Source organism: Kogia breviceps, chromosome 12, assembly GCF_026419965.1.
Source record: "Kogia breviceps isolate mKogBre1 chromosome 12, mKogBre1 haplotype 1, whole genome shotgun sequence".
Lineage (NCBI taxonomy): Eukaryota > Metazoa > Chordata > Mammalia > Artiodactyla > Physeteridae > Kogia > Kogia breviceps.
The window spans coordinates 91,105,895-91,127,956 of NC_081321.1; the positions used below are offsets into that span (position 1 = coordinate 91,105,895).

At 46.6% G+C, this 22,062-nt stretch overlaps 1 protein-coding gene across 1 annotated transcript in view; it reads left to right on the plus strand.

The window, feature by feature from the left end:
* ISX (intestine specific homeobox) overlaps positions 1-21,694 on the plus strand; it is a 98,078-nt gene extending 76,384 nt beyond the window's left edge. The window contains 1 exon segment of the mRNA XM_059082474.1: positions 21,567-21,694. Coding sequence (XP_058938457.1) covers positions 21,567-21,694 — 128 coding nt within the window.
* Positions 21,695-22,062: the final 368 nt, after the last annotated feature.

The following is a 22,062-nucleotide window of genomic DNA, read 5'->3' on the forward strand; positions in this document are numbered from 1 at the left end:
ACCAGGTTCTGTTCCAGGCATTGGGATATGATGATACACAAGAAAGGAATGATCCTGCATTCGAGGTGCAGACAGTCTGGTGGGGGAGACTGACATGCAAAACCTCTAACACATCTTCCACCGAGTTCTAGGTGCAAATTCAATATGGAGTTTGCACTGGGTGCCCAGTTTCTCAGAGGAAGCAGTAACGAACTCCCAGGAGAGTGGAGAGGAAAGGGTCCAGGAAGCCAGGGGGGAGAGGTGATGCCTGCTTGCACTAAGCCTTGCAGGATGAGGAGGAATTCACTCAACTTCTCATTCTCCAGAAACGTGTCCATCCCCCAGCAGTGCTTGGTGGATATTCGCTGGCTACGTGAGCAAAGAAATTAAAGGATGCAAGTCTAGACGGATGGAGAGAAGGGAGGACAGAGGCAAGGGATGGGCAGACAGTGGCAGAAAGAAGGCAAAGAGAAAACACCTGCCCCAGAGCTGCTAGCCCTCCCCTGGCTGACATCTGTTCTGATCTGAAAGTTAGTTATGGTACCTGGATGTTTTATTTTCCATCCTGCTTAATAATTACAACAGAACCCGAAGTGTGAGATAACACTGCATCATTATAAAATGAGATTTAATTATTCTCCCAACTCATAAGAATTAACGGGCTTCGGAGAATAACCATGCTTTCATGTAGCGATTTGGCCAAGCACGTGTCTCCCTCCTAGTTCCTCCAATCCCTCGGAGGCAGGGTGCAAAGGGGCAGAGATGGCAGCTTCTCCCCCAAGCCCGCGGGTGTGTGCACACTGGGGCACAAGCCCATGAAAGCATCAGGCTATTCCTCCTGGGTTGGGCGCATTCCCAGGAGTCAGGACTGTGAATTCATTCATTCAGCAGAGATTTATGGAGTGCCTACTGTGTGTCAGGCATCGATTGTCCTAGGTCTTGGGGAGACAAGGTGAGCAAAGCAGGCGAGATCCCTTCTGAAACACTGATTACACTCTAGCCAGGGAGACTAGACTCGTAGACAAGCAGAATATCAGACAGTGAAGATGCTGTGCAGAGAATTTAAATCAGACGTTGTCCCAAGAGAGGGGCTAGATGGCCACTTGGACCTGGTGGGCTGAGACAGACTCTCTGAGCAAGTGGCATTGAAATTGAGGTCTGAATGAAAAAAGAAAGAGGTAGCCACCCCAAAGTGGGCTCCGGGAAGAGCAAAAGCAAAGATCCCAGGGTGGGATTGAGGGACAGACAGCAAGAAGGGGTGGAGAGAACGAGAGCAAGTAGGGTGCGCTGAGGGGGGAACACGGCAGCAGAGGAGTCTTGTAGATCAGAGTAAGGAACTGGATTTCATTTTAAGGCCAAAGGGAAACTACTGAAGGGTTTTAAGGGGAGGGACGGATCATAAACTATTTTTGATTTTTTTAACATTTATCTTATTGAAGTAGAGTTGATTTACAATGTTGTGTTAATTCCTGCTGTACAGGAAAGTGATTCAGTTATACATACATGTCCATTCTTTTTCATATTCTTTTCCATGATGGTTTATCCTGGGATATTGAATACAGTTCCCTGTGCTCTACAGTAGGACCTTGTTGCTTATCCATATTCTCTGTATACTAGTTTGCCTCTTATTTTTTATTTTACAGCATCACTCTGGCTGCCGTGTAGAGACGGGATCGTGAGGATGATGGAAGATGGGGAACAGTGAGGGGGCCTCCGCAGCCAGGGTGACATCGGTACGATAGTGTCTGTCCTGCCCCTCAAAATTCCTCCTTGTCTCTTAATGCCCCCCACCCCCAGTCACATCTCACTTTGTACCGTGCTCTGCAGCTGAGAAGGTACCTTCGCTTGATAATGACACTGGATGGTGATCCTCACAACAAACACAAGAGACGGCACTGTCATCCCCATCTCGGAGACGAGGAGACCAGAGCTCAGAGAGGGTGAGTGACCTGTCTGCCACAGCTAGCCAGTGGCAGGGCCAGGGACTGGAAGAGTATCACTCCCTGACGAGAGAGATGGTAAACACACATACACACACAGAAACACAGAAACACACACACACACAGAAACACAAACACACACACACAGAAACACACACATACACACACATACACAAATACACACACACACTCATACACACACAGAGAAACACACACAGAGAAACAAACATACACACAAACACACACACAAACATACACATACACAAACACACACACACACAGACACACACACAGACACACACAAACACAGAGAAACACACACAAGCACACACACAAACATACACACAAACACACACATACACACAGAGAAACACATACACACAAACACACACAAAAACACATACACACACATACACAAACACACATATACACACAAACACACACACAAACACACACACACACACAGAGCTTTGAGAGAGTGACATCTAGACCCACAACACCCAGTGACAAGTTTTTTGGACAAAAGGCCAGGACTTTTACAGCCTGATGACCTTCCTGCCCACATCCTTCAAAGAAGTCCCCAATGTGACCAGACATTCATTCCAACAAGGCGCTTGGTGTTCAGGGCATTACCGGGGCCAGTGCGGAGGGACAGATGGGCGTCGGCTTTGGAGCCAAGGTCCTCAAATGGGACTCCAACTTAGCCGCTTCCCAGCTGGGCCACCTGAACCCTCTGTCTCCTCAACAACACATGGAATTAACCCAGCTTTGAGGGTGGCTATAGAGCCTGGGGCACTTTCTCTGAACCGTCTATGTGGGGGAAATCTTCCTCCTTAGGGCTAGTTTGGATATCTTGAAACATCCCAAGATTGCTGGGAGTTGGGGGACACGTGGGTGCGGACGGTGGGGACACTTTGAAGCCTGAGATATTCGTTCGTTTGCAGCCCAGAGCCTGGCTGGCTCTGTCTCTGCTCGGCTCAGCCTGGCGATCCCGCAGCTCCATTCTGGCCTCGGCCCAGGCAACACCCCCACCTAGTGGTGACGCTCCCCTCTCTCCAGGATAGCAAAGAGACGGGGACGACGACGAGGCTTCACATAGGAATCGCCGGGGCAGACTCAGACTCAGCAGGTTGGGGATGGGGCCTGAGACTCTGCATTTCTAAGGCGCTCCCAGGAGAGGCTGGTACTGGTGGTCCTCAGACCCCACTTCGAGTGGCAGGGAAAATGGCATTCCTGAGCGGTGCCGACCAGAGGCAAACGTGCAGGGGCTTATCCACGAGGCTTGTAGGTTGTCTGAGGCCCCAGTGGGCATAGCCTGCCGGTGGTCGGAACGGAAGAAATGGAGTTGGACTGGGTCACACATAAGGAAACGCTTTCTCGTGTTACCCCAAAGCACTCATACGTAGAGAGTGTCCACAAGCACCAGACCACAGGGCCAGGTGCTGGGGATGCCAAGACAAGGGCTCACAGCCTGCAGTCCAGCTGATTTCTTCACAATCTTAGGAAGAGTGACTATTTCCAGAGAGCCCAGCAGGGGGGAGGAGAGGGACGGTGTCACAGAAAGGGCACTAGATTCAGCATTCAAAGACCAACATTTAATCATGTATGTTATCATAGTAGGGGACTTTAACACCCCACTTTCACCAATGGACAGATCATCCAAAATGAAAATAAATAAGGAAATACAAGCTTTAAATGACACATTAAACAAGATGGACTTAATTGATATTTATAGGACATTCCATCCAAAAACAACAGAATACACGTTCTTCTCAAGTGCTCATGGAACATTCTCCATGTAGATCATATCTTGGGTCACAAATCAAGCCTTGGTAAATTTAAGAAAATTGAAATCGTATCAAGTATCTTTTCTGACCACAACGCTATGAGACTAGATATCAATTACAGGAAAAAAATCTGTAAAAAATACAAACACGTGGAGGCTAAACAATACACTACTAAATAACCAAGAGATCACTAAAGAGATCAAAGAGGAAATCAAAAAATACCTAGAAACAAATGACAATGAAAACACGATGACCCAAAACCTATGGTATGCAGCAAAAGCAGTTCTAAGAGGGAAGTTTATAGCAATACAGTTAAAGAAAGAAGAACAAAAAAACCCCAAAGTTAGCAGAAGGAAAGAAATCATAAAGATCAGATCAGAAATAAAGGAAAAAGAAATGAAGGAAACAATAGCAAAGATCAATAAAACTAAAAGCTTGTTCTTTGAGAAGATAAGCAAAATTCATAAACCATTAGCCAGGCTCATAAAGAAAAAAAGGGAGAAGACTCAAATCAATAGAATTAGAAATGAAAGAGGAGAAGTAACAATTAACACTGCAGAAATACAAAGAATCATGAGAGATGACTACAAGCAACTATATGCCAATAAAATGGACAACCTGGAAGAAACAGACAAATTCTTAGAAAAGCACAACCTTCTGAGACTGAACCAGGAAGAAATAGAAAATATAAACAGACCAATCACAAGCACTGAAATTAAGACTGTGATTTAAAATCTTCCAACAAACAAAAGCCCAGGACCAGAAGGCTTCACAGGCGAATTCTATAAAACATGTAGAGAAGACCTAACACCTATCCTTCTCAAACTCTTCCAAAATATAGCAGAGGGAGGAACACCCCCAAACTCATTCTACAAGGCCACCATCACCCTGATACCAAAACCAGAAAAAGATGTCACAAAAAAAGAAAACTACAGGCCAATATCACTGATGAACATAGATGCAAAAATCCTCAAAAAAATACCAGCAGACAGAATTCAACAGCACATCAAAAGGATCATACACCATGATCAAGTGGGGCTTAGCCCAGGAATGCAAGGATTCTTCAATATATGCAAATCAATCAATGTGATAAACCATATTAACAAATTGAAGGAGAAAAACCATAAGATCACCTCAATAGATGCAGAAAAAACTTTTGACAAAATTCAACACCCATTTATGATTAAAAAAACCCTCCAGAAAACAGGTATAGAGGGAACTTACCTCAACATAATAAAGCCCATATATGACAAACCCACAGCCAATGTCATTCTCAATGGTGAAAAACTGAAACCACTTCCTCTAAGATTAGAAACAAGACAAGGTTGTCCACTCTCACCACTATTATTCAACATAGTTTTGGAATTTTTAGCCACAGCGATCAGGGAAGAAAAAGAAATAAAAGGAATCCAAATCGGAAGACACGAAGTAAAACTGTCACTGTTTGCAGATGACATACTACTATACATAGAGAATCCTAAAGATGCTACCAGAAAACTACTAGAGCTAATCAATGAATTTGATAAAGTCGCAGGATACAAAATTAATGCACAGAAATCTCTTGCATTCCTATACACTGATGAAAAATCTGAAAGAGAAATTAAGGAAACACTCCCATTTACCATTGAAACAAAAAGAATAAAATACCTAGGAATAAACCTACCTAAGGAGACAAAGGATCTGTATGCAGAAAACTATAAGACACTGATGAAAGAAATTAAAGATGATACAAGCAGATGGAGAGGTATACCATGTTTTTGGATTGGAAGAATCAACATTGTGAAAATGACTATACTACCCAAAGCAATCTACAGATTCAATTCAATCCCTATCAAACTACCAATGGCATTTTTCACAGAACTAGAACAAAAAATTTCACAATTTGTATGGAAACACAAAACACCCCAAATAGCCAAAGCAATCTTGAGAAAGAAAAACAAAGCTAGAGGAATCAGGCTCCTGGACTTCAGACAATACTACAAAGCTACAGTAATCAAGACAGTATGGTACTGGCACAAAAACAGAAATATAGATCAATGGAACAGGATAGAAAGCCCAGAGACAAACCCACGCATATATGGTCACCTTATCTTTGATAAAGGAGTCAAGAATATAAAATGGAGAAAAGACAGACTCTTCAATAAGTGGTGCTAGGAAAACTGGACAGCTACATGTAAAAGAATGAAATTAGAACACTCCCTCAGACCATACACAAAAATAAATTCAAAATGGATTAAAAACCTAAATGTAAGGCCAGACACTATAAAACTCTTAGAGGAAAACATAGGCAGAACACTCCATGACATAAATCACAGCAAGATCCTTTTTGACCCACCTCCTAGAGAAATGGAAATAAAAACAAAAATGGGACCTAATGAAACTTAAAAGCTTTTGCACAGCAAAAGAAAACATAAACAAGATGAAAAGACAACCCTCAGAATGGGAGAAAATATTTGCAAATGAAGCAACTAACAAAGGATTAATCTCCAAAACATAAAAGCAGCTCATGCAGTGAAATATCAAAAAACCAAACAATCCAACCCCAAAATGGGCAGAAGACCTGAATAGATATTTCTCCAAAGAAGATATACAGATTGCCAACAAACACATGAAAGGATGCTAAACATAACTAATCGTTAGAGAAATGCAAATCAAAACTATAATGAGGTATCACCTCACACTGGTCAGAATGGCCATTATCAAAAAATCTACAAACAATAAATGCTGGAGAGGGTGTGGAGAAAAGGGAACCCTCTTGCACTGTTGGTGGGAATGTAAACTGATACAGCCACTACGGAGAACAGTATGGAGGTTCCTTAAAAATCTAAAAAGAGAACTACCATACAACCCAGCAATCCCACTACGGGGCATATACCCTGAGAAAACCATAATTCAAAAAGAGTCATGTACCAAAATGTTCATTGCAGCTCTATTTACAATAGCCAGGACATAGAAGCAACCTAAGTGTCCATCAACAGATGAATGGATAAAGAAGATGTGGCACATATATACAATGGAATATTACTCAGCCATAAAAAGAAATGAAGGAGTTAGTTATTTGTAATGAGGTGGATAGACCTGGAGTCTGTCACACAGAGTGAAGTAAGTCAGAAGGAGAAAAACAAATACCGTATACTAACACATATATATGGAATCTAAGAAAAAAAATGTCATGAAGAGACTAGGGGTAGGATGGGAATAAAACACAGACCTACTGGGGCATGGACTTGAGGATATGGGGAGGGGGAAGGGTAAGCTGTGACGAAGTGAGAGAGTGGCATGGACATATATACACTACCAAATGTAAAACAGATAGCTAGTGGGAAGCAGCCGCATAGCACAGGGAGATCAGCTCGGTGCTTTGTGACCACCTAGAGGGGTGGGATAGGGAGGGTGGGAGGGAGGAAGACACAAGAGGGAAGAGATATGGGAACATATGTATATGTATAACTGATTCACTTTGTTGTAAAGCAGAAACTAACACACCATTGTAAAACAGTTATATTCCAATAAAGATGTTTAAAAAAACAGAGAGACATGTACCAGTGTTCATTGCAGCACTATTTATAATAGCCAGGACATGGAAGCAACCTAAGTGTCCACGGACAGATGAATGGATAAAGAAGATGTGGCACATATATACAATGGAATATTACTCAGCCATAAAAAGGAACGAAACTGAGTTATTTGTAGTGAGGTGGATGGACCTAGAGTCTGTCATACAGAGTGAAGTAAGTCAGAAAGAGAAAAACAAATACAATATGCTAACCCATATATATGGAATCTAAAAAAAAAAGAGATTCTTAAGAACCTAGGGGCAGGATAGGAAAGACGCAGATGTAGAGAATGGACTTAAGGACACGGGGAGGGGGAATGGTAAGCTGGGACAAAGTGAGAGAGTGGCATGGACATATACACACTACCAAATGTAAAATAGATAGCTAGTGGGAAGCAGCCACATAGCACAGGGAGATCAGCTTGGTGCTTTGAGACCACCTAGAGGGGTGGGATAGGGAGGGTGGGAGAGAGAAGCAAGAGGGAGGAGATATGGGGATATATGTATATGTATAGTTGATTCACTTTGTTTTAAAGCAGAAACTAACACACCACTGTAAAGCAATTATACTCCAATAAAGATGTTAAACAAACAAACAAACAAACAAAATCCTGTGTGTTACTGGTTTGCATAACCACAGGCAAATTAATCCTCCTCTCTAGGCCTCAAGTTTGAAAAAATAGGGGGGGTGATAGGGTAGGGAGATGGGGAAGTGCCACTGGTTGAGATCATCTCTAAGAAATTTTTCAGTAATAAGATTTCAAGTTTTGCAAGATGGTGTACATAGCAGTTAGGCACACAGACAACTAGACTGCCTGGGTTTGCAGTTTGTTTCAGCCAATCACTAGCTCTGTGACACTGGGCAAGTAACTTAACCTCTCTGTGCCTCAGTTTCCTCATCTGTAAGAAAAGAAATAAGAATAGTGCCTTCTTATTGAAAAGAATAAGTAAAATTGATATATAAAACACCACCTGCCCCTTTGTGTCATGTGAATGCTCAGTACTATTATAATGTGAGGTGCTCTGAAGTCCTTATCAGCCCTTTAAAAAGCTCATTAAGCCAGGCCGACTGAGAGGAATTCTAAAATGATGAAGACACCAGATTAGAAATTATCTGAAAGCAAGGCAATTTTTAAATGCCAGGCATCGTTTCCCTGCCCCCTTTTTTCTGGCCATAGAGCAGATTTCCAGGGGAAATTCTCAACAATTCTCCCCATACTCTCTTTTTTAAGTCTCCATATGACCAAGTTTGGGCCAATCAGAGCTCTCCGTCCCCAGGCTCAGTGATTGGTTCAGGATGGGCACATGACCCAGGCCAGGCCAATCAAAGGAATCTCTGGGGCTTTTGCCAGAGATATTGGGAGAGACAACCTCTTTCCTCTGGGATCAATAAAATCCTGGCTCTACCTAGATCATCAAAGCTGCTACAGGGGGAGAGCCCACCTGACTATGGGGCCAATACAGAAGAAATCTGAGCCAAAAGATGGAAAGAGAGTTCTGAGAGCATCATTTGAATTGCTGATCCAGGCATTCCTGACTCCAGACACCTACACTTCTGAGTTATATATGCCAATAATTTTTTTATTTCTTAAGCTCGATTAAATTGGGTTTCACTTGAGAGTTTACTAAAGAGTCCTATGATGGGTATTATGGAATGTCTGTCTTCTATCCTGTGATGCCCATATCTGAAGTCTCTTTCTTTGTGGAGGAGACGGAAATGCCTATTACCACAATGCATGATGGGTGTGACTGTGCCCATTCTACAGATGGGGAAAGTGAAAGCAGCATCACATAAAGGTCACACAGGTGGCAGAACTTGATTAAACCTGGTCTATCCAGCTCTAAAGGCCATGCTTTCTACATTAATCCACAGTCTTCTTTGAACCCACCCGCTCCCCTCCCACTAGAGGAATTAAACACTTATCTGAAAACAATGATGTTGAATGTTAACTGTCCATTCTCAAAGGGTGGTTCCTAGATCAGCAGCACAGCATGGCCTGGGAACTTGTGAGAAATGCAAATTCTGGGCCCCAACCCAGAGCTACTGCTTTAGAAACTCTGAGGGTGAGGGCCATGAATCTGCTTTAACAAGCCCACCAGGAGATTCTGATGCACACTAAAGCATGAGCACTTCTGCCCAAAGTGAACAAATCAGCTTTATTTTGGTTTAATTAGGTATTTGCTGAGCAGTTTGCCAGGGCTGGGGGTTCAGAGATAGGCCAGACGAGGACTTTGACCTCAAAAAACTCCCAGGCTGGTGGTAACAGCCAAATCAGCTCTCCACATCCACCGAACCAACATTCTTGTTTCCTTGGTCTTAGCAAACATTCTCAGACCTCCAGGCCTCCAGATATTCACCCTGCCTTCCTCCTTCTGCATCTCAAAGGCTCCTATCTCGCTTCAATATCCAGCTTCAGTGTCACCTCCCTGAGGCCTCCCAGCAGAATTATTAGAGCCTCACCTAGGAGGTGGTCCCCCAGCAGGACTCAAGACCGAATCACATTGCACTAGCAGTGCTTGTGAAACAGTGGTCTCTCCCATCCAACTGTGGGTAATCTGAGGGCAGGCGCTGTGTTCCATCCCTTGTCTGCCCCCAGCGCCCAGCACAGGGTCTGGCACAAAGCAGAAGCTCATATACGTTCGATGAATGGGTTTATAAGGGAATTAAAGGCAGCCCTGAGGATCAAAGGCTCGCAAGCACGGCCTGAGAGGGTGCCAGGTCTACACGTGGCTATTCAGATCCAGCAACATCAGCACCAGCATCTCCTGGGAGCTTGTAAGCAACGTGCAATCTCAGGACCATCCGGACCCGCTGAGTCAGAGACAGCATTTTAACAAGATGCCCAGGTAACTTACACATTTAAAGTTTGAGAAACCCTGCAAGGGGCTATCTCACCCCCTCTGCGTACATGTACAAGGAATTATCATTGGGGTTGATTTGATGAATACAGAACACATCTATAGATGCCATCAGCTGAAGCCACTTTCTTCTCCCCTGCGGAAACTCGCAACCTTGACACCTCCTGGAAGACTGAGGAGTCCACAGACAGACAAACCTCTAATTTCCCCCAGTCCAGGACACAGCTGCCAGGCAGCATCCTGAGAAGGGAACAGAGACACAGCTTCCTCTCTCAGCCGAGCTCTCGGCACTGCAAAGACTTCCAAGAAAGATACACAGAGCTTGGTTCTGGTCGAAAAGTCTCCACTCATCTAAGAATACAATCAATAATGGCCAGGGGAAATCAGCAGCGCCTGGAGATCGATCTCTCTGTGTATTTATGGAGCTCGGATCCCAGGGTGGCAGGGGGGCTGCGGCGGACCGGACAGCGTCTGTGCCTGCTTTCCGGAGATCCTGATTCCCTTCCCAAGAATTATGGGGTGTCCTTTGTCTCTGCTCGATAACACCCTGGAGTTACAGAGCCATTTAGAAACGAATTGGCTCATTTTTCTCCCTCCGCCTTGCTCACGGTGACAGGTCACCCTGGCCTAGGCCAAGGTTTCGCTCCTTGTCAGAGATATAACATTTTAGAGAAAAAAAAATATTGAAAAATTGAGAGGTAGGTATTTTATTTTATTCCAAGTATTTTTTTTCCCTTGGATGGAGAACATAGCATTTTTCTTCCTGCAAACTTTCCCATTTTTCCCCCCTCTAAATATGCCAGACCTCATAATCCTGTGAGCAGACAGTGACAATACTGGGTTTATTTTTCCCCAAAGCTGCAAAGCCATGTGCTAAAATTAAACTGACGGCAAGAGTAGGATTGAGACAAAGCATTTAACCTCCCTAGATCTGTTTCCCCATCCATGAGGATGATAATCCCAACTGCTAAGGTCACTTCAAGGAGAGTGCTTCATACAGTTCCAGTAGTTATTCATTCAAGCCCTTGGCAAATCCAACGGGCTTCTGCTTCATCCTGAAATGTACTCCCACCCCTGTGTTTGTGTCATGTGTGCCAACTAACTTCTGGGGTAACCAGCAGAGTAGGTTAAGAGTTAGCACATTCTGATGCCAGAGGTCTCTGGGTTTGAATCCTGGTTCTGCCTTTTACTAGTCTGGGTAAGTTAATTTTTCTGTGCCTCAATTTCCTCGTCTATAAAATGGAAATAATAACAGCACCTCACGCAACGGCTTTCTGTGAAGGTGAAGTAAATGGAGCGCTTCCCTGGTGGCGCAGTGGTTGAGAGTCCGCCTGCCGATGCAGGGGACGCGGGTTCGTGCCCCGGTCCGGGAAGATCCCACATGCCGCGGAACGGCTAGACCCGTGAGGCATGGCCGCTGAGCCTGCACGTCCGGAGCCTGTGCTCCGCAACGGGAGAGGCCACAACACAGTGAGAGGCCCACGTACCGCAAAAAAAAAAAAAAAAATTACATGAAAGGCTCTGGCACATATTAAGGGCTCAGTAAATATCAGCTATTAGTATTCCTGAGCACGATCCCCCGCCCACAGGCCCTTTTATGCTTCTGTATCTTTGCAAATGCTGCTCCCTCTATTTAAAATGACGTTTCTCTCTTTCTCTGCCTGGTGAACTCCTGTTTATCCATCAAGACCCAACTTAAATATCACCTCCTTCAGGAAAGCCACAGGCAAAGATAGTTGTCCCCTCCTCCCTCCTCTATAGCAGCAGTGGCCAACCTGGGGGCATCACATCCGAGGAGAAGTGGAGTGAGGGCAAGGGTTCCTGATTCAAGCACACACCTATCACCCCCTAAAGGCTGAATAAGTAAAATGCCCCATAATGTGTGAACAACTGTTTTGTGCATGGCTGCTGTCGCTGCCTCCCCCCCCCAGGCTAAGTTAAGGCTCACTAGAAGGCAGGTTTTTAAAACCTCCTAATCAGGTCATCTCCAGATACCCCAGCTCATCCCTGTAAGAACGGGAAGCCTTCCTGAGTATATGATCTGATCATTTGCGCTCACCCCTAAATGTGGGATATGTAATGTCCAGAAGCCCCCCAATCTGAAATGCTCACCCTCCAAAAATTACAGCAGAGTTCCATGTCTGTGATAAACCAGTTGCTTTAAAAGCCCTAATTCTTCACCCCTCCCTGTGGCCATGACCTTTGCCATGTAACTGCCCACACCCTTGACTCGACTCTGGGCTCGACCACGGGGTTTTCTTGCCTGCAGAGAGGTGTTAGCAAATGGAGCTGAAGCAGAGGCACGACAAAGAAACTTGCTGGTTTCTGCTCTCACTCTTGCATTTGCCGTCACCACAAACATGCCTGGATGGCCTCCAGTGAGAGACGTGTGACCTGTCCCCAGCCGAGGCCATCCTGGCTCAGCCACAGCTGCTAAACCCTAGACATGAGAGAGAGGGCAGCCTAGACTGGCAGAGCCACTCAGGTGACCAGCAGTTGTCCCCAGACACCTCAGTGACCACAGCTGAAATCAGCCAAGCCTGGCCCAGATCAGCTGAGCCCTGCAGACTCCTGAGCTAAATAAATCCTTATTGTTGTAAGTCATTGGATTTGGGGCTGTTTGTTACACAGCATTACTGTGGCTACAGTAACTGCTGCAATGTCTTATCTACCATATTCCATAATTCCTCCACTAACATATGAAGGGTTAGTGATAAACATACATGACCACCATTTGATGTCTGGACACACCTCCTGCTCAAGCTAGCTGTGCCCTGGTGGCAGGAAGCAGCAAAAGTCAGGTAGCAAAAGAGTTTAAGCTTCAGACCTGGGGTTCCCAGCCCACTAGCTCCCAGGTCTTTCCCTTAAAATCCCCATCAGTGGGTGTACACTACAGGATGTTGCATAAATCTAGTATCTAATTCTAGGTATCTAAGTCTAGTATCTAAGTTTCTATCACCTATACTCAGACTTCAGTGGTGGAGACAAAGCCTCAAGCAGCAGGAAAGATTACCCATGGGCTCAGGCTCTGCCAGAGGGACCCCCGTATACAGCTGTCCCTTGGTATTTGTGGGGGATTGGTCCAAAGCCAATGATGGTAATACCAGGACACACACTTCTGTCCTGGATGGACGACCACAGAATAGCAAACCCAGAAGGAACTCCTGAAATGTTTAGGTCCCATCAGTTCATAGAGGAGGATTCTGAGACCCTGAGAGGATGGGGGTCCTGCTTCGGTAGACCTGTGACTACCACATGCCACCCTGGTGAGAACATGCTTCTCAAGGTGCTTTCTGGGTATGTCATACCCTTAGCCCACTGCCTCTGCAGGCAAGTCTGTCTCATTCTGTTCAGGCTGCTATGACAAAAATATCACAGACGGAGTGGCTTCTAGACAACAGAAATGTGCTCCTCACTGTTCTGGAGGCTGTGAAATCCAGTAGCAAGGTGCCAGCAGAGTTGGTGTCGGTAAGGGCCAAGTTCTTGGCTCATACATAGTCTGTTTTCTCAGCATAACCTCACATGGTGGGGGAGGCAAGGGAGCTCTCTGGAGCCTCTGTGATAAGGGCACTAATCCCATTCATGAGGGTTCTACCCTCATGACCTAAGCACCTCCCGAAGGCCCCCCCTCCTAATACCATCACATCGGGGTCGTTAGCATTTCAACATATGGATTTGGGGGCTGGGCACAAACATTCAGCCCATGGCAGAAGGACTGTCGATTTCCTTCAGTCCTCACTTAATGCAGCTCATCTTCATCATCAAGTATCCGCGAGGCCCCGAGGGACTCCCACACCCTCTGGGCCTTTATTTCCCTTATTGAACTGCCTGGATCCAGACTGGGTGATGGGTGCTGTCCAGGACCTTCACCCCTTCTAAGAGTTGTCGCTCTGTTAGAAAGATGCCTATAGCCCAGAATTTCCAAAGGAGGCAAAAGAAGGAGGAAAAGATTCTGCTTTCTCTGATGAACCAGAAAAGGATCATTAAGCACTCAAAAGTATAAAGCCAGACAAAAATGCTTAATAATTGCCAGAGATAATTTGTGAGGAATGGCAGAGAGAAAAGAAATGGGGGAAATGAATGATTTCGAGCCTGCCAAGTGGTTTTGTCCCAGAGGACCTAAGAAAGATGCTTCAAGTTCAACTCCCTTTGAAGACAAAATGAAAGTTTCTGAAGTCAGGGGCTGGGAGCCCTCTTGCCTTCACTGGAGAAGGAGGTAGGTCAATGTCATTCCCTCAGGAAAGCGGGTGGGGACATGCTGAATGATCCCAGCCCCCAGCTCCTATTTGAAAAGAGATTTTTTTTTTTTTTTTTTTTTTGCGGTATGCGGGCCTCTCACTGTTGTGGCCTCTCCCATTGCGGAGCACAGGCTCTGGACACACAGGCTCAGCAGCCATGGCTCACGGGCCCAGCCGCTCCGCGGCACGTGGGATCTTCCCGGACCGGGGCACGAGCCCGCGTCCCCTGCATCGGCAGGCGGACTCTCAACCACTGCGCCACCAGGGAAGCCCAAAAGAGACTTTTAAATAACAAAGTGAGGGCAAATATTTCCCAGAAATATTACAGAACAGGGATTAATATCATTATATTCAAAGATATATAAATAGATAACAAAAACATTCACCCCTAGTGGAAAAATGAGCAAAGAACAGGAAGTTTATAAAAGGAAAAAAAAAATGGTTAATAAACAGCAAAATACAAACCCTCACTAACATAGACATGTACATTAAAATGACAATTAGACACAATTTTTTACCCATGAAATACGCAAAGTTGTTTCCTGTTAAGAAACGTTCATTAGAACATGTCAAAAGTTGAGCTGATATATTTCGTGATAGGCATACATTTGTCCAACCTTCTTTGACATAGACATTAAAAGTACACATTCTGGGCTTCCCTGGTGGCCAGTGAGAGGCCTGCGTACCACAAAAAAAAAAAAGACAAAAAAAAAGTACACATCCTTTTGCCATATAATTCTGGCCCTAGAAATTTAACCCAAGGAAATAATTAAAGATATAAACAAAGATTCATATATAGGGATAGTCATCACAAGATTAATTGCAAGAGACCCAGACATTGAACAAGGAAATGGTCAAGTATATTCATATAATGTACACACAATGAACATGTAATGATACATTCATACAGTGAAATACAAGCATGCATGACAAGTCACGTTTTCTAAAAACATTTAGTGGCATGAAGAATTGCTCACAATAAAATATTAAATAACAATACGAGACACAAAACTGAATATGTAATAATATGCATAGGTAAAAATATGTAATTTTGGAATACCTAAATATGGTAATAGAAAAGAACATGGCAGGAAATATATCAGAATGTTAGCAGTGAGAAATCAAGAAAAAAACATTTAAGAAATAAAAGACCTTTGGACAAGACTTGAAATCCTATAGGAATGATTAGGCTGAAATCACATTTCCTTTTAAATTATAAGATATAAGCCTTGAATTCCACTCTCTCCAATACAACTGCATTTTTAAAACACAATTAGTCATTCATTTCACAAACACAGAGCACTTTTATGTCCAACATTTTAATACCTTTTATAGAAACAACTAAGTCAGAGACCCCAATGCCAAAGACTGTTTGTTGTCAGCTGAGGAGGAGATATACACTAATAATTACAGTAGAATACAGGTGGCTTCACAGAAACTTAAGCAGGAAGTGATTGACTCCCAGCACACAAGAAGTGCAGGGTAAGTTTCTTGGAAGGCAAGGGAGAAGGATATTTGAATGAGCCTTGAAAGGTCCATAGAAGTTAGCCAGGTGGACACAGAGGAGGCAAGAAATTCCAGGTAGAGGGAACTGTATGTGTGTGGTAGGTGAAATAACAAAGATGTCCGTGTCCCAATCCCCAGAATTTGTGAATATGTTGCCTGACACGTCAAAAGAAACTTCGCAGATGTGATCAAGGTTAAGGACCTAGAGATGGAGAGGTTAGCCTAGATTATCCAGGTGGGCCCAATCTAAGCACATGGGTCCTTAAAATCAGAGACTCTTTCCTGGCTGTGGTGAGAAGGACATGTGAGTACACAAGAATGACCAAAGAGATGCAACATTGCCGGATTTGAAGGTGGAGGAAGGGGGCCAAGGGACAGCCTCTGGAAGCTGGCAAAGGTAAGGAAAGGGATTCTTCCCCAGAGCCCAGCGAAAGCAGCCCAGCCGGCACTATGATTTAGCTCAGGGAGACCTGTTTCAGACTTCTAGTTCAGTGAGAAATGTAACGTCATACATTCATGTTGTTTCAAGCCACCAAGTTGGTGGTAATTAGTTACAGTAGCAATGGAAAACTAATAAATGGTGCAAAGACATGTAAGACAGAAATGCACATGGAAGGAACTACAGTGAGGTCCTCTAGGTGCGCTATGTAACATCTACTCAACACCTGCCAAACATCAGCTCCTCTCTTCGGCTTTGCACAAGACCCAGTGTCCACCCTTTCGGGGCTCACAGACCCGTAGAAGACACAGACAGGTGATAAACAAGGGACAAAGGGCTCAAGGGAGGGCAAGACCAGAGTGCCTGGGGGGCTGGGTCATGGCTCCATTGAGAAGGGGACCATTGGGTTGGTTGGGTCTGAAAGAGTGAGTAGCCATTGACCTGGGAGAAAGGCCTTCCAGGCTGGAGAACAACATGAGCTAAAACACTGAAAATATCTTAGCATCTTTGGGGAGCTGAAATCCATATATCCAGCAAGGCCATGTCGTGATGTCAGGATGGGGGTGACAAGTAAGGGCTCCCACGACTAAGCAGAGGATAGGGCTCTCGCCATCTGTGGACCTCTGTCTCTGCGTTTCCACACTCAGGGTGCATCTCCCCCTCCCCCTCCACCGTGAGCCCCAAAGGGCAGGAGCTGTGTCTGTTCACCTAGGTTTCCCATGAGTCAGGCACAGACAGTGAGCGCCTCATGCATAAAAGTGCTGGAAAGTGTTTATAGAACAAATGAGGACAAACAAGTAAGTGAACAGAAGTCAGGTGTCAGGTGCAAACACAGGCTCAAAGGGGAGACAGAAGCCCATCATTAAGCCAAAATCAAAGTAGCTCAAATAGCAGGAATGGACGTGGTTCCAGCATTAAACTCGAGCTACCTAAAGCCCTCCAATCCCGGGGAAAGACTAGCTCAGGGCAGGCCTGAGCCTTCAGGTCAAGGAGCCACAGCTGTGGGGGACAAATGTGGAGTGGGCGGGGGCAGGCAGGTCGTGGCCACTGAAGGCCCCTTCCCACCAGAAGCCAGGCTCCGGTTTCCTGCGTCTCCAGAATACAAGCAGCAACAGTAGTTGTAGCCACTGCCTGGACACCGCCTGGGATGCCCCCAAGCACTTTGGTGAAAGGTGTCTCCTCCTTCCCTCCTTTGGGGCCCATGAGGCTAATCATAAAATACTCTCTGCTTCCGAGTCCATAGGAGAAAATGCCTTCTAAATCCATTAAGTTGCTAACGCATGCACTCGCAGACCAGAAAGAAAGGTGCGCGATTGATGGATGTACTTGTCATATTTATGGTTGGTAGCCATGTGATTGATGGGCTTTGTGGTTTAGAATGCAATGCTCATTTCACTCTCCTCTTTAAGCTCCAGGTGATTTATAGGACCTTCAATGGGATGACAGTGATAACATTTTATTACCCTGGATTATCAATTAGTCTCCTTTAAGAAAAGGATGTCCCAAATTCAGTATGGAGACAGGATGGAGAGAGGGAATGCTCCTTGAGAGCATCTGTGCCGGGCCTTCTGGAGATCACGGCTTTTCTCCCCGAGAGCCACATCCCAATTCATCTCTAAGATAAGAGGCTGCAGGCATTTGGAGACGGGACGGGAGCTGGGACCTTCCACCCCAGAGCATCCTCTCACCCCTCACCAGGCTGTGCCGTGGCTCCTCCCTGGTCTCCAGCTTCCACATACAGCCTACAGAGGGGCTGGTATGAGCTGACAAAATTCTTATGTTGTAGCCTTAACCCTCAGGACTTCAGAATGTGACTGTAATGGACATAGGGTCTTTAAAGAGGTAATTAAGGGGCTTCCCTGGTGGCGCAGTGGTTGAGAGTCTGCCTGCCGATGCAGGGGACACGGGTTCGTGCCCCGGTCTGGGAAGATCCCACGTGCCGCGGAGCGGCTGGGCCCGTGAGCCACGGCCGCTGGGCCTGCGCGTCCGGAGCCTGTGCTCCGCAACGGGAGAGGCCACAACAGAGAGAGAGGCCCGCGCACGGCAAAAAAAAAAAAAAAAAAAAAAAAAAGAGGTAATTAAGTTAAAATGAGGCCCTTAGGGTGGGCCCTAATCCCTTATGACTGATGTCCTTATAAGAAGAGGGGATTAGGACAGAGACAACACAGGGAAGGAAGACCACGTTAAGACACAGGGAAGGGCTTCCCTGGTGGCGCAGTGGTTGAGAATCCGCCTGCCGATGCAGGAGACACGGGTTCGTGCCCTGGTCCGGGAAGATCCCACGTGCCGCGGAGCAACTAAGCCCGTGAGCCATGGCCGCTAGGCCTGTGCGTCCGGAGCCTGTGCTCCGCAATGGGAGAGGCCACAACAGTGAGAGGCCCGCATACCGCAAAAAAAAAAAAAAAGACACAGGGAAAAGGCCGCCACCTGCAAGCAAAGGAGAGAGGCCTCAGGAGAAACCAACCCTGCCCACACCTTGGTGGTGGGCTTCTAGCCTTCAGGACTGTGGGGACATAAATTTCTGCTGTTTAAGCCCCCAGTTTGTGGTGCCTGGTTGTGGCAGCCTGAGCAGACGAATACGAGGATCCCCTCTCACATTCACATCCTTTCCTAAAACCTCCACCGTCTTCACTACATTCTCACCGTGTGGCCTCGGCCACCCCCGTTAGCCTGCCTGCGCCTCAGTTTCCTCATCTGTAAAATAGAACGAATACTAACTACCCGGCAGAGTGGTTGAAAGTATTGAATCGCTTAGCCCAGTAGCTGAGACACACCCCACGCTGCAGCCACAAAGAACGCGACTTGCTGCCATCCAGCAGCTGCTCCCTCGGGCGACAGTGCCCTTCTCCCCACTTCTGTTTCCTCCCAGGGAATCACGTGCCTCCTTCGAGTCCCAGCCCAGGTGCCCTCTCCCCTCTGAGACCCCTCTGCTTCTCCAGCAGGACAAGGTCCCCCTGCCACTTCTCTGCACTCGTCTCACTGCGTCCATGCCTGCTTCTCTGCTCCACGAGCCTCATCTCACCAGGGACAGTGAGTTCGCTTAGGATTGGACTAGGTCATCCAAGCCTCCTCTATCACCCACACCTAGTGCAGGACCTGGCACACAGCAGGTGCTCAATACAAGGGCCTGGAAGGGCTGAGGGCAGGTTGAGCAGGAACCCGGGAGTAGCTGGTGAGATCTTGGGAACCAGACAGGGCTCAGCCAATTAGGAAAGCTGGGTGTGGGTCTCACCTACTCACCTGCTGTTGCCTACCCCCTGCACTTTTATCTCATCCTCTCTCTTTACCCCCATCCTCTGTTCTGCTTCTGCCCCTGGTCCTTCATCCAGCAGATATGAACCGATGCCCACAATGTGCTAGGTGCTAGATACACACGGGGAACCAGACAGAGAGGACTCCTGCCCTCGGGAGCTGGCAGCCTGGTGGGACATCCAGTAATAAATAAGTCAGCACGTAGACGCACAATTCCAAGTTTGACAAGAGCTAGGAAGACCAAAGAGGGAAGTAAGAACCAGAACAGCAGCGGACGCCCACACCAGACGGCATTGTGGGAAGCCTCTCCACGAAACTGGGGTTCAAGCTCAAAGCAAAAGAGTAGTCAGGAACAAAGGCTGGATTTCAGTTCCTACTTGCCCCCCATGGTAGGCAGCCTCTTGTGCAGTCCACAACCTGTGCAACTGAACACAGTGTACAAGGGTCCCATTTCTGGCCTCACCCATTTCTGGACTTGATAACTCAACCTAGACTTCCTGACTTTGACCTTCTGTGCTTCCCAGGGCCTAAGTTCACTTTCATAATTGGTGCCCTCTCACCCTTGGCTGCTGGTATTACACCCTACTCCACAGATTCAGCTCTTGATTCTGGAAGCAGATGTTGGCTCGAGCTCCTGGCTGGTGTTTCTAGGAGCTCGTGTCAGCCCCCAAACAAGAGGACACAGATACCAAAGCAGAAAATTCATCAGTGAGTTGGAAGTTAGCATACAGAGAAAGCAAGGAGGAACACTGGCCGGGAGCCCCTTAGGGACAGGGACAACAGTACCATCACCTCTGGATCCCCAGCAGCCACTCAGTGCCTGGTACAGCAAAGGCATGCAGCAACACTGATGGGTGGGGGAAAGCTGAGGAAGGGGACAGGAAGGGGCAAGGAAGGGAGAGGGAGGGAGCAAAGGAAAACCTTGGGGACAAGAACCCAGACAAGCAGTCAGAGCAGCAGATCCACAGGACAAGGGTGGGAGAGGGACAGAAATTAAGGCAACGGTGTCATCCAGGTGAGAGATGATAGTGAGAACAGTGGGCAGAGTTATGTTTTAGAGTTGTAAGTTTGAAATGTTTGTGAAATACACAAGTAGAAATAGGCAACTGTCAAGCAGATAATTGGATATACACATCCCAGCTTCAAATATGCATGGGCTAAAGGTATAAATTAGAGAGGAGTCAAGGTATAGAGAGTCCAGGTCAGCCTTTAGAAGTTGAAGAGAGGAGGAAGAGCCAGACAAGGAGAGTGAGAGAATAAGCAGGGAAACAGCAAGAAAAACAGGGAAAGTGTGGTTTCGTGAAGCCAAGAGAGGGGAGTGTTTCTAGAAAGAAGGAATGACCAACAGGGTAGAAAGTCGCTGAGAGGTCAGCTAAGACAAGGACACAAATACCCACTAGATGTGGCCACTGGAGGTTTAAGCTGGTGGGAGATGTAGGAGCAAATGACTGATTGGATTCAAGAGTGAGTGAGAGGGGAGGTCGTGGTGATGGGGGAGAACAGTGAACTCCTTCAAAGAGTTTCGCTGTAAAGGGGAGTAAAGAAAGGGGGAAGGGGCCATAGGAGGGAAATTCGGAGTCAAAGAAGGATTTTGTAATTACAGCATGTTTGTATGCTGATGGGAACCATCCAGAGTTTAGAAGGAAAAATCGATGCTGCAGGAGAGGGGAGAGCAGCTGCAGTGTTGTCCTCAAGAAGATAGAGGGTGTCTAGTGCCCAGGTGGAGGGACGGCCTTGGATAGGACAGCTCAGCAATTATACCAGGAAGGAAATAGCTACGGTCAGAAATACAAGCCTCGCACCCAGGAGATGCTCAGCGCATGTGGAAATTACACCTTACTGCCCACCTGATCCCAGAGTGGCTCAGCTGCTTCTCACCTGTCTTCCTCACCCAGACCCAGTGCCTGCTCTGACCATGCTCTCTGCTTATTCCCCGCAGACCTATGGGTCCCTCGCGTGATTCCTCCGCACCGTCCCGGGCCTGCCTTTTCCCCCCCGTCCTTCGCCCAGGCTTTCAACAGCCGGCCTCCATTCTCAGAGCTCTCATCCCTGAGACGTGCCAACAAGCAGTGCCCCGGACGGGCACTGATGGGCAGGAGAATGTGGTCATGCCCTTGGCGGCCACCAGGAAGCTTTGAACAGCTGGCCGTCCCGGGAACTGGACCGTCTACACAAAGCCAGGGACCTCTTGCCAAATGTTAGTGAAGTGTCCGAATGGAAAATTAAAATGCTGCCGTCCCTATTCTCTGCTTCTTCTCCTCTCTGAAGCAAGCCCCTTCCACTGCCCTGTCTCCCAGAAATTAGAGGAGAGAGGCTAAGCCGGGCATGTCTACCGGAGCCAGGGACAGCTGTGATTGAAAAGAGAAATTGCAGAGCACTGCACATCACAGAAGCATCTGAGGAATGCCAGGGAGATGCAGCCAGTGTTCTCTGTGGATCCTCTCTGCTGGGGCATCCATCCAAGTACATCCAAATGCACGACGGCTGAATGGCTGGCAGAGGGGTT